The 12,160-nt window shown below is 32.6% G+C and overlaps 1 protein-coding gene across 2 annotated transcripts in view; it reads left to right on the top strand.

Moving 5' to 3' along the window:
- LOC143079298 (uncharacterized protein C12orf56-like) overlaps positions 1-12,160 on the top strand; it is a 153,943-nt gene that overhangs the window by 36,971 nt on the left and 104,812 nt on the right. The window contains exon 3 of one of the 2 annotated variants that reach the window (XM_076254560.1): positions 3,880-4,734. In XM_076254560.1, coding sequence (XP_076110675.1) covers positions 3,880-4,734 — 855 coding nt within the window. The remainder of the gene's footprint in view (positions 1-3,879; positions 4,735-12,160) is intronic. The other variant, XM_076254569.1, reaches the window with a different exon arrangement.

Consider the following 12,160-nt stretch of genomic DNA (forward strand, 5'->3'; position numbering starts at 1 on the left):
CAACTTTTCCTCAACTAAATGGCCAGCTTCAGTTGAGGGCCAGTTGAGCGACATCTATCAAACAGTGCCTGGCCAGGTTTGAGTTGAGCTAAGATGCTCAACACCTAGCCCCCAACTATTTTGCTTAAACAGCTAGCCCTCAACTGTTTGCCACATGGCCATTAACTGGCCCTCAACTTTTTTTTCTGGAGGGGAGCTATTCTAATAATAGTGCAATGCAAGTGCATGGTGGACACTTTTCTGTTCTAAAAGATTGGATACGAGTAGGCATTCATATTTTCCGTCAAAAACAATTACAGAGTTACCGGTCCTTGCTGGTATTCACAAAACATTCTTTGAGATTTCTTCCCGATGCTTTAACATAAGTTTTCCGTTCGTGTGCAATGATATTATCAATGATTTTTATACGACCTCAAAAAATTTAATTTTTTGGTTGTATATTGCTATCACGTTGGCGTCGTCGTCGTCTGAATACTTTTAGTTTTTGCACTCTAACTTGAGTAAAAGTGAATAGAAATCAATGAAATTTTAACACAAGGTTAATGACCACAAAAGGAAGGTTGGGATAGATTTTGGGAGTTTTGGTCCCAACATTTTAGGAATTAAGGGCCAAAAAAGGGCCCAAATAAGCATTATTCTTGGTTTTCGCACAATAACTTTAGTGTAAGTAAATAGAAATAAATGAAATTTAAACACAAGGTTTATGACCACAAAAGGAAGGTTGGGATTGATTTTTGGAGTTGAGGTCACAACAGTTTATGAATAAGGGGCCAAAAAGGGGCCCGAATAAGCATTTAAACTTAGTTTGATTTTAACAAAAATTGAATCCTTGGGGTTCTTTGATATGCTGAATTTAAAAATGTACTTAGATTTTTAATTATTGGCCTAGTTTTCAAGTTGGTCCAAATGGGGGTCCAAAATTAAACTTTGTTTGATTTCATCAAAAATTGAATAAATGGGTTCTTTGATATGCCAAATCTAACTGTGTATGTAGATTCTTAATTTTTGGTCCAGTTTTCAAATTGGTCTACATTAAGGTCCAAAGGGTCCAAAATTAAACTAAGTTTGATTTCAACAAAAATTAAATTCTTGGGCTTATTTGATATGGTTTATCTAAACATGTACTTTGATTTTTGATTATGGGTCCAGTTTTCAAGTTGGTCCAAATCAGGATTCCATATCAAGTATTGTGCAATAGCAAGAAATTTTCAATTGCACAGTATTGCACAATAGCAAGAAATATCTAATTGCACAATATTGTGCAATAGCAATTAATTTTCAATTGGAGTTATCTTTCTTTGTATAGAATAGTAGTTGATAATATATGTTGGAAATTTGCCAGACATGACTATATATATATAATGATGTCATTTTCTATTTTTATTTGCCAATAACTTTATGAAAATAACTTCATTGCAAATTTGCCAATATAAAATGTTGCTGATGAAGCTTTTTTTCCTTATATCTTATCTAAAATGTTTTTAGATAATGTATGTTGGACATTTGCCAGACATGATTATGAAGTCATTTTCTATTTTTATTTGCCAATAACTTTATGTAAATAACTTCATTGGAAATTTGCCAATATAAAATGTTGTTGATGAAGTTTTTTTTATTGTTTTTTTTTTTTGAGAGGATTAATATTCAACAGCATAGTGAATTGCTCAAAGGCAAAAAATTTTTTTTAAGTTCATTAGACCACATTCATTCTGTGTCAGAAACCTATGCTGTGTCAACTATTTAATTTTAGATTTAAATAAGTTTGAAGAAGAAATCTTTAATTGATTTGTAAAATCTTGACATTTGTTTTGTGTAAAAAAACCATGAAATGTCAAAAATTTGATCACAATCCAAATTCAGAGCTGTATCACGCTTGAATGTTTTGTCCATACTTGCCCCAACTGTTCAGGGTTCGACCTCTGCGGTCGTATAAAGCTGCGCCATGCGGAGCACCTGGTTTATTTATATATATATATATATATATCTAACTACAAAACATTTTCATATTATTAATTTATTGTCGAGCCTGCAACTTTTGTTGCAGAAAGCTCGACATAGGGATAGTGATCCGGCGGCGGCGGTGTTAGCTCACTTCTTAAAAGCTTTATATTTCAGAAGGTTGAAGACCTGGATGCTTCATACTTTGTATATAGATGCTTCATGTTACAAAGTTTCCATCAGTCACATGTCCAATGTCCTTGACCTCATTTTCATGGTTCAGTGACCACTTGAAAAAAAAGTTCAAATTTTTTGTAATGTTGAATTATCTCTTATTATAATTAAGTAATAGGATAACTATATTTGGTATGTGCGTACCTTGCAAGGTCCTCATGTCTGTCAGACAGTTTTCACTTGACCTCAACCTCATTTCATGGATCAGTGATCAAGGTTAAGTTTTGGTGGTCAAGTCCATATCTCAGATACTATAAGCAATAGGGCTAGTATATTCGGTGTATGGAAGGACTGTAAGGTGTACATGTCCAACTAGCAGGTGTCATCTGACCTTGACCTCATTTTCATGGTTCAGTGGTTATAGTTAAATTTTTGTGTTTTGGTCTGTTTTTCTCATACTATATGCAATAGGTCTACTATATTTGTTGTATGGAATGATGGTAAGGTGTACATGTCTAGCGGGCAGATGTCATGTGACCTTGACCTCATTTTCATGGTTCAGTGGTCAAAGTTAAGTTTTTGAGTTTTGGTCTTTTTATCTAATACTGTATGCCATAGGTCAACTATATTTGGTGTATGGAAATATTTTATGATCTTTATGTCAGTCGTGCAGGTTTTATTTGACGGTGACCTCATTTTCACAGTTCATTGCACAGTGTTAAATTTTTGCGTTTGGTCTATTTTTCTTAAACTATAAGTAATGGGTCAACTATATATGTTGTATAGCAGCATTGTTAGCTGTACATGTCTGCCTGTCATGGTTTATCTGACCTTGACCTCATTTTCAAGGTTCATTGGTCTTTGTTTAGTTATCTTGGTTAATGTTAAGTTTATGAGACTGTTGTAATAAAACTAAGCTTTATACTTAGGACTATCAACATAATATCAATGATTAGTATAGAAGGCGAGACATTCAGCGTGTGCACTCTTGTGATGTAAACAAAAATAATTCTATCAGTATTCATTGTAGAGATGTATTTATTTCAAACAATAATGTTAATTTGCACTTGTTTATGTGTTCGTATTTATCATGTTTATAGGTTACAAACCCAAAACTAATTTACGTAATGGAAATCTAAGCGATAACAATACTGTAAACAAACTTCCATTCTCAATTTTATTATTTTTGCAAGCAATTAATTTTCATGACTTTCGCGAGTAGAAAAATAACGCAAATATAAATCGTCTCTAATTAGTAAATCTTTATTAAGCGCAAACTAAAGTATCCATGAAAACAAGTTGGCTTACAGTACATCAGAATGAGGTCAAGGTCATCATGATGTAAAAATCATTTGAAAAATGCTTAACTCATCAGATGGATACATTATAATAGAAATACTACACAGAGTGTACGTGACCAGGAACTTGTATATATATCCTAACAACATAAAGACATTACGTACTGATCTGATAGTACTCACAGTTACTGACAGCTAGTTCAAAGCCACGAACAACTAATAAAAACAATCATGCATCAAAGACTAAATGTGTTCACATGATTTTTATATCTCTCCTTATTCTTGAGAAATTCAGGGGTATTCACCAACCAAAATAGTCCACAACAAACTTTATATATAACATTTAAATGTAAATTGTAACTATATATTGTGAATAATAGAAATTAGTAAAATTTACCAAAAAAACTTCACTTGTGGCCATTTTGTATCTACAACTACTCATTTAATCCTTAATACATATTATTTACAGATCAAATGCTTCAACTCCACTTGGGTTTGCTTCTTCACAAGACTATGGAAATCTATCTGAAGATTATGGGTATATCACACAGAGTATGTCAAGTTTACAAATCAGTGGTAGGCCAGATAGTAGAGGTTCAATTGGGTCAGTCAGGGAGGCAAAAGGAGGCAGTAAGAAGAAAAAAAGACTAAGTGAAAGCTTAGAAGAAAGTTTCAATCTTAAATCTTTGAAAGAAGAGAGGGAAGACCATTTGTTGGATATTGAGGAGAACAATGAATTAAATCTTTCAAGTAACTCTTATTTACAGAAGCCATTACCAAAGCGAGAATCTGGAAAAAACAAAAGACTTCGGAAACCTTCAGGGGACTCTGTGAAATCCAATGAAACCATCTCAAGCAGACAGGGGTCAGTAAGACCATTACCTAATTTACAAAAGAAAAATGCTTTTGATACATCTCAGGCAGACCAAAAATCTTGTATAACTGAGAGATCTGAATTAGTACCAAATAATGGATTAGAAAATCCAAATAAAGCAATAGTGTGTTGTTGTTTCCATGGTAAAAACAAAATAATTCCATCATGTGGGCATGGAGATGATACAACTGATGATTATTATGAAAAAAAGCCCATAGAAAGCATGGAAAGAAAAGTGCCTATAATAAGTACTGAATATCCCATTAAGGATGGTCAACCACCAGATATAAGTATAGACATTACATCAGATATTGCTAAGGGGATGAGGGGGTCTGTTTTATCTGTACAGGAAACTGTTCAGTCTAGACGGTCTTCAATCACTACTCTCAAGGGAGGTAATTCAAGAGCAGGAACACCTGCCTTAGAAGGGGAAGCAACTAGAAGTATGAGGTATGTTGATTTGCATTTGGTGTTGGATGTCTTATATTCACTGATACTTCAAAAATATTAACAGTATATCTTTTTAGTTCTTCAGACTTAATATTTACACTTACTGTCAGTATAAAAAAATCAGTACTACAGCTCGTATAGAAATAAAAAAAAAAGCATATTTTAGATTTTAAATGAGGCTCGTGGGTACAAAAATTTCAGAATTTTTTTTTTCATTACAAATTTTATTTATTACTTTATTAGTTGTTAGTTAATCATATGGTACAAAAATCTTCAAATAAAATCAATTTGTAATGACCTCAGATAACTTTTGAAATGTATATCATTGAAAAACCTCCAAATTATCTCCCTTTGGTGCAAAAATGTCACTTTTGGCACTAAAATTGAAATATTTTTTTTTACTTATTGGTGACCTACGTTTTTTATTATTTTTTTCAAACAAGCTGTTCTTAAACTAAACTATTGTAAAATTTGAGAGATTTCTGTAATTTTTTTTTGTTCAATATTACTTTTATTTCTCCTATTAAGTTCATCAGAAAAAAGTACCTTCACAAAAATGTATGCTTCTCTTTGGAAGGCAGATTGTGAGCTTAAATGAACAGTGACCCCATATTTTTATTTTATTTTTCTATTAAGTATAATATGGTAAAGTTCATTTATAGAAAAATATAACGAAATCCTATATTTAAAAAAAAATTGATTTATACCCACAAGCCCCCTTCAGGATACTTAAAAAAAACATATAATTTTTTATGTACAATGTATTGACAGAGTCAGAACTTTGTATGTAATTCTAATATGATGCGCTCCTATCCCTTTATTATAAAACCCATGCTCTAAACCCAATAATTATTTTTGCACATGCGTATATTGACGACTGCAGAATAAAGAATTTTATCAAATTGGCATGCATTTGATATATTTCATTAACATAAAGCACTTCCTAACTCTCAAATGATGCACATGTTGTTACTTATTCATTTTTGTCGAGCCTGCAACTTTTGTCAGGGTTGGCAAAAACCCGGGTTTTATGAGTATTGCCCAGCCCAGTGGGAAATACTGGGAAAACCCGGGTTTTACTGGGTTTTACTGGGTAATACTGGACAATACTGGGTAATATAAGATACTGGACTGAATTTTAAAGAGGATTCAGTAATCAAACACAAATGCAATACATTTAAGATATATCAGCAATTCAGTTGTTATAAGACTCTCTACATTTAAGATATATGTAAACCTATTTTTATTTATAAATAAGTTGACTTGTTTGAGAGTCTTATGATACATACATGTACAAAAGTACAAGTGTATACATTTGAGAAAGAATTATTCTAACAACTCTGATAAAAAAAATCAACTATATATAACTAGTATAAAGAATTTAAGGATTACATGTACATGTAATAAAAATAACTTTGAAATAATTTATATATGTACAAATGTACAAAACTAATTAACAAGTAATTATTCAGATTAGAACACAGATATGTTTTTATAACAATAATCACTCTTTTCATTTCTTTAAGAGTTAATGACAAGACCATGTAGAGTGTTTATTTAGCAAACATGATTGCATTGTTACGGCCAGAAATCGCCTTTAAATTGTAGCCAACAAAAGACACAAATCAGTTATAAAAATTAACAAGATTTATTATACAAAAGTTTACAAGAAGTATTACACAAATATTACTGTCAACTTAACTGTCTAAATATGAGTCCAATCTTTTATCTTTATCTGTATCCGGATATCTTTCGGAATCCAATCTGAATATTACGGTCACAATCCAGTATGATGTTGTTTGTAGAATAAAAGTGTCAATCCAAATGTTATGAATATAAATGTCTATCGATGTCTAAGTCCAAGTCCAGGCGAGAGTCCTAGAGTGAGTTTAACTTTAGTGTCTGTATATATATATATATTTGTCATGGAAGATTCTAGAACAGTCTATAATGGAACATCCTAGAAAGTTACAACAGAAGTTTCTAGTAAAATGTAGAAGTTTATATAATGCATCTTTTATTAGGATCATTCTGAAAAGTTCCAATCATTCTGTAATTGTTCCAGAGATTTCTAAACTGCACAATTCTAAAATTATTCTGTAAACAACTATCAGGCCACACAATACAAATCAGGCCACACAATACAAATCAGGCCAACATAAATAAATACAATAATTACAATATCATAACACCTCCCCCCTTAAAAGAAGTTTTAGTGTAACAAAAACTTATCATGAATAAAATGAACAAAAATATATAGTATATACAAAGTGTTTTAATAAGCTCTAGATAAAGCATCTGCTATTACATTATCTTTACCCTTAATATGTTTTACAATTACATCATATTCCTGTAACAATAAACTCCACCTAGTCAACCTCTGATTCTTGTTTCTCATTTTATGTATGAAGGTGAGAGGATTATGATCAGTACAAACAAGAATAGGATATACAGTGGGATTCAAATATACATCAAAATGTTGAAGTGCTGACAACATTGCAAAACACTCTTTTTCAATAGTTGAATAATTTTTCTGATGTTTATCTAATTTCTTAGAAAAATATGATATAGGTTTCTCAACATTATCATCTGTCTCTTGATATAAAACAGCTCCAATTCCTACATCGCTTGCATCAATGGCAAGTTTAAATTGTTTTTCAAAGTCTGGAGTAATCAGAACTGGACTATTAATTAAAAGTGATTTGCTATTTTCAAAAGCGTTTTCACAATTTTCACTCCAGATAAATTTAGAATCTTTTCGTAAAAGATGAGTCAATGGTTGAACCACAGTAGCAAAATTTGAACAAAATTTTCTGTAAAATCCAATCATGCCTAAATATCTCATAAGTTGTTTTCTATTTGTAGGAGGAGGAAATTTGGAAATGGCTTCCACTTTAGCCATAATAGGTTTCACTTGACCTTGGCCAACTGTATGCCCTAAATAATCCACAGTGGCCTGACAAAATTCACTTTTACCAAGATTAACAGTCAAATTTGATTGTGACAATCTATCAAAAGTATCATACAAATGTGTTAAATGCTGTTCCCAGCTATCACTACATATAATTAGATCATCAATATAAGCATAACAACAGTTCAAATCTTTTATAACATTATTGATCATTCTTTGAAATGTAGCTGGTGCACTTTTCATGCCAAATGGCATTACAGTATATTGAAATAAGCCATCTGGTGTAACAAAAGCTGATATTTCACGAGCTCTCTGTGTCAATGGAACTTGCCAATAACCTTTCAACAAATCAAATTTGCTCACAAATGTTGCTTGACCAATGTTGTCAATACAATCGTCTATCTTTGGAATCGGATAGGAATCAGATTTTGAGACTGAATTTACTTTTCTGAAATCAGTCACGAAGCGAAAGGTTTTATCTGGTTTTGGTACAAGGAGACAAGGAGAGCTCCATTCACTGTTACTCGGCTCAATAATATCATTGTCAAGCATATATTTAATTTCTTTTCTCATAGCTTCAAGTTTGAGTGGATTGAGCCGGTAAGGATGTTGCTTAATTGGAGAAGCATCTCCTACATCAACATCATGACAAACAGCAGTGGTTTTGTTTGGCACATCTGGAAAAAGATTTTTAAAAGAAAATACCAAAGTTTTTATTTCTTCTCTACGATCAAAAGACAGATGTGCAAGTTTTGAGTCTAAATTTGACAAAATTTCTGAATTTTTCAATCTAACTGTCTCTTCCAAAGTTTTAGAACTAAAAGGTGGTTCAATTACATCTGGTTTGTCATGATTGTTCTCAAATTTAACCATGCCTAAAGTGGGAACTGGTTTACTATCACATTCATTAGTACGCTCAAAATATGGTTTTAACATATTAATATGACACACTCTGTTTTGTTTACGCCGACCTGGAGTTTTTACAATATAATTCAAATCATTGATTTTACTCTCTATTGTATAACATGTATAAGGACCACAATATTTAGCCTGTAAAGGATGTCCAGGGACTGGCAAAAATACAAGTACCCTATCACCAGGCTCAAAAACTCTGTCCCTGGCATCTTTATCATACCATATTTTCATCTTGTTCTGTACATTTTTTAAGTTTTTCTGAGCAATTTGACAAGCAGTATACAATTTTTCTTTAAATCTAGATACATAGTCTAAAAGATTCAAGTCAGTATGTTCAGTAAGCCACTTTTCCTTAATCAATTTTAACGGTCTTCTTACAGTATGGCCAAATACCAACTCAAAGGGACTAAATCCAAGGGATTCTTGAACAGCCTCTCGGACTGCAAAAAGTAGAAAGTGAACTCCATCATCCCAGTCTCTGTCAAATTGAAGACAAAAAGTTCTAATCATGTTCTTCAATGTTTGATGAAAACGTTCTAAGGCACCTTGAGATTCTGGATGGTATGCACTTGATCTATACTGAGCAATTCCTAGCTGGTACACGACTTGCTGAAATAAACCTGACATGAAATTTGATCCCTGGTCGGACTGTATAGACTTAGGAAGTCCTACTAATGTGAAAAATTTGATAAGTGCTTTGACAATAGTAGGTGTCTTGATATTTCTTAGCGGAATAGCCTCAGGAAAGCGAGTGGATGTACACATGATTGTCAATAAATACGCATTTCCAGTTTTGGTCTTTGGTAAAGGTCCAACGCAGTCAATTAGAACTCTGCTGAAAGGTTCGTCAAAGGCTGGAATAGGCAGAAGTGGTGCTGGTGGTATTTTCTGGTTAGGCTTACCAACAACCTGGCATATATGGCAGGATTTGCAGTATTCTGCAACATCATTTCTAAGTCTTGGCCAGTAGAAATGCTGCAAGATCTTAAGGCAAGTCTTTCTTATACCTAAGTGTCCAGCCAAGGGGGTGTCATGGGCAAGACCAATAATTTCTTGCCTATAAACTTTAGGCACCACCACTTGGTATACCACTCTCAATTCCTCTTCTGGGGTAGCATCAGAAGGCCTCCACTTCCTCATTAAAATGCCGTCCTGATGGTAATAGCATTCGACCACTTTGTCTGCTTCCTCCTGTGGTTGAGCCCGCTGGTTGAGCTGAAGAACCTCAGGGTCTTTATTTTGTTCTTCCAAAAGGTTCTTTCTGTTTAATGAATGGCTGTTTACGTCTGGCCATGGCATAATTACATTCTTATTAACATTAGGTGGTCTTATTATGGCCTTTTCTGAGCTACCAGGACCTTCAATGTCGGCTAGGAAAGTGTCAGAAAGGTCCATGTAATCAAACTGGTTCTCTTGCAAATCCTCATCTTGTTGTTTTCTAGCCATTGCCCTAGTTACAACACAAGCTGGATACAATTCAGCATCATCTTCAGGTGATTTAACATCCACCACTGGTTCACTGGTAACAATTGGTTCAGCAACCACTTTGTTCCTAGCTAGATCATTTCCTAGCAATAATGTAACACCCTCAACGGGGAGATTAAAACGAACACCCACAATAACTGGTCCAGTTATCAAATCTGACTTCAGATAAATACGATGGAGAGGAACATCTATACAACCTAACTCTACACCTTGTAACAAAACGGAGGCACCAACAGAAGTCTTCTCGGACAAAGGCAACACACCTTCTAACAATAAAGACTGAGAAGCTCCAGTGTCCCGTAAAATCTTAATAGGCTGAAGAGTGGTATCATCAACAATAGAAATAAACCCATCAGACATAAAGGGTTTATATTCCTCCATGTAATCACAAAAACTGGACTTAAAAGCCTGACTCGCAGGACATTCCAACGTACTGGTAACTTGTAATTTCAAAACAAAAAGATATTTTAAAAGAAGTAAAATCTTTTTATGAAAATTTGTACAAGAATAAAGACAATTCAAATGGAGATAAATTCAGTAAACTTAAAGAGGGATTGAAAGATATAAAATTAAAAAAACTAACTGATGATGAGAAAACAAATCTTGAAGGTGAAATAACAATTGAAGAAGCTGGTTTGAGATTGAAAAATATGAAAAATAATAAAACACCAGGATCTGATGGTTTCTCCACAGAGTTCTTTAAATTTTTTTGGAAAGATTTGAAAATTTGTTGTAAGCTCCTTGAACTACAGTACTGAGATTGGTGAACTATCTGTTACTCAAAAACAAGGAATCATTACATGCCTGCCGAAGGGAAATAAGCCTAGACATTTCTTAAAAAATTGGCGACCTATATCTTTATTAAACACAGTATATAAAATTGGCTCTGGAGTTATAGCAAAACGCTTTAAAACAGTTTAAGATAAACTGATAGATTTCGATCAAACTGGATTCATTAGTGGGAGATATATTGGAGAAAATCTTCGTTTAATTTATGATATTATGCAATTTACTGAGGAAAAAGATATTCTAGAACTTTTGCTGCTCATAGATTTCGAAAAGGCATTTGATTCGATTTCTTGGGAATTTTTAACCAGTGTCTTGAAGTTGTTCAATTTTGGAGAATCAATAATTAATTGGGTTAAAGTTTTTTTTTATAACAATATTAAATCAGCTGTAAACCAGGGAGGACATCTATCAGAATTTTTTTTCTATAGAACGAGGCTGTAGACAAGGTGATCCCTTGTTGCCTTATATTTTTATTCTCTGTGCTGAGATATTAGCACTAAAAATACGAAATGATGTTAAAATAAATGGTATTACAATTACGCAAGTTGAGCACAAACTTTCACAGTTTGCTGATGACGTGCTAGGGCCATCTCTTATTTAGATGGTAAAAAAGAATCTTTGAATGAAGCATTAAATGAATTAGATTGGTTTGGAAATATATCTGGTTTAAATGTTAGTTTTTCTAAAACACAAGTTATTTGGATAGGAAATAAAAAGTAAAGTAATGAGGTATTGTGCCAAAATAGAAACCTTACATGGGAAGAAACATGTTTTAAGGTATTAGGTATAAGCTTTGATGTTAATCTTGATAGAATTGTAAGAATTAATTATGATGAAAAAATTGTACAAATTAAATGTGTAATTGGACAATGGTCAAAACGAAATCTTACTGTTATTTGTAGAATTACTGTAGTAAAGACATTGATATTGCCTATTTTAAATCATTTGTTTATATCCTTACCAAATCCAAGTGATGATATTTAAAAAAAAATGTTATTCAGCTTATGTACAATTTTATATGGAGTTCACCAATTGATAGAATTAAGAGAGAAGTTTTACAAAATGATATTGAAGATGGTAGACTCAAAATGATAAATCTTAGTGCATTTATTTTAGCACTGAAGTGTACATGGATAAAGAGATTATTTAAAACAGACAACAAATGGCAGAATGTTTTTTTGTCAAATGTTCATGTAGAACTTGAAAAATTTTATGGTTGTGGAAGTGTTTATATCCAAAAATTACAACAACATATCAAAAATAAATTTTGGCAACATGTTCTGAAAGCATGGCAACTTCTTATAGTGGAAGATATTAGCAGACAAA

Source organism: Mytilus galloprovincialis, chromosome 1, assembly GCF_965363235.1.
Source record: "Mytilus galloprovincialis chromosome 1, xbMytGall1.hap1.1, whole genome shotgun sequence".
NCBI lineage: Eukaryota > Metazoa > Mollusca > Bivalvia > Mytilida > Mytilidae > Mytilus > Mytilus galloprovincialis.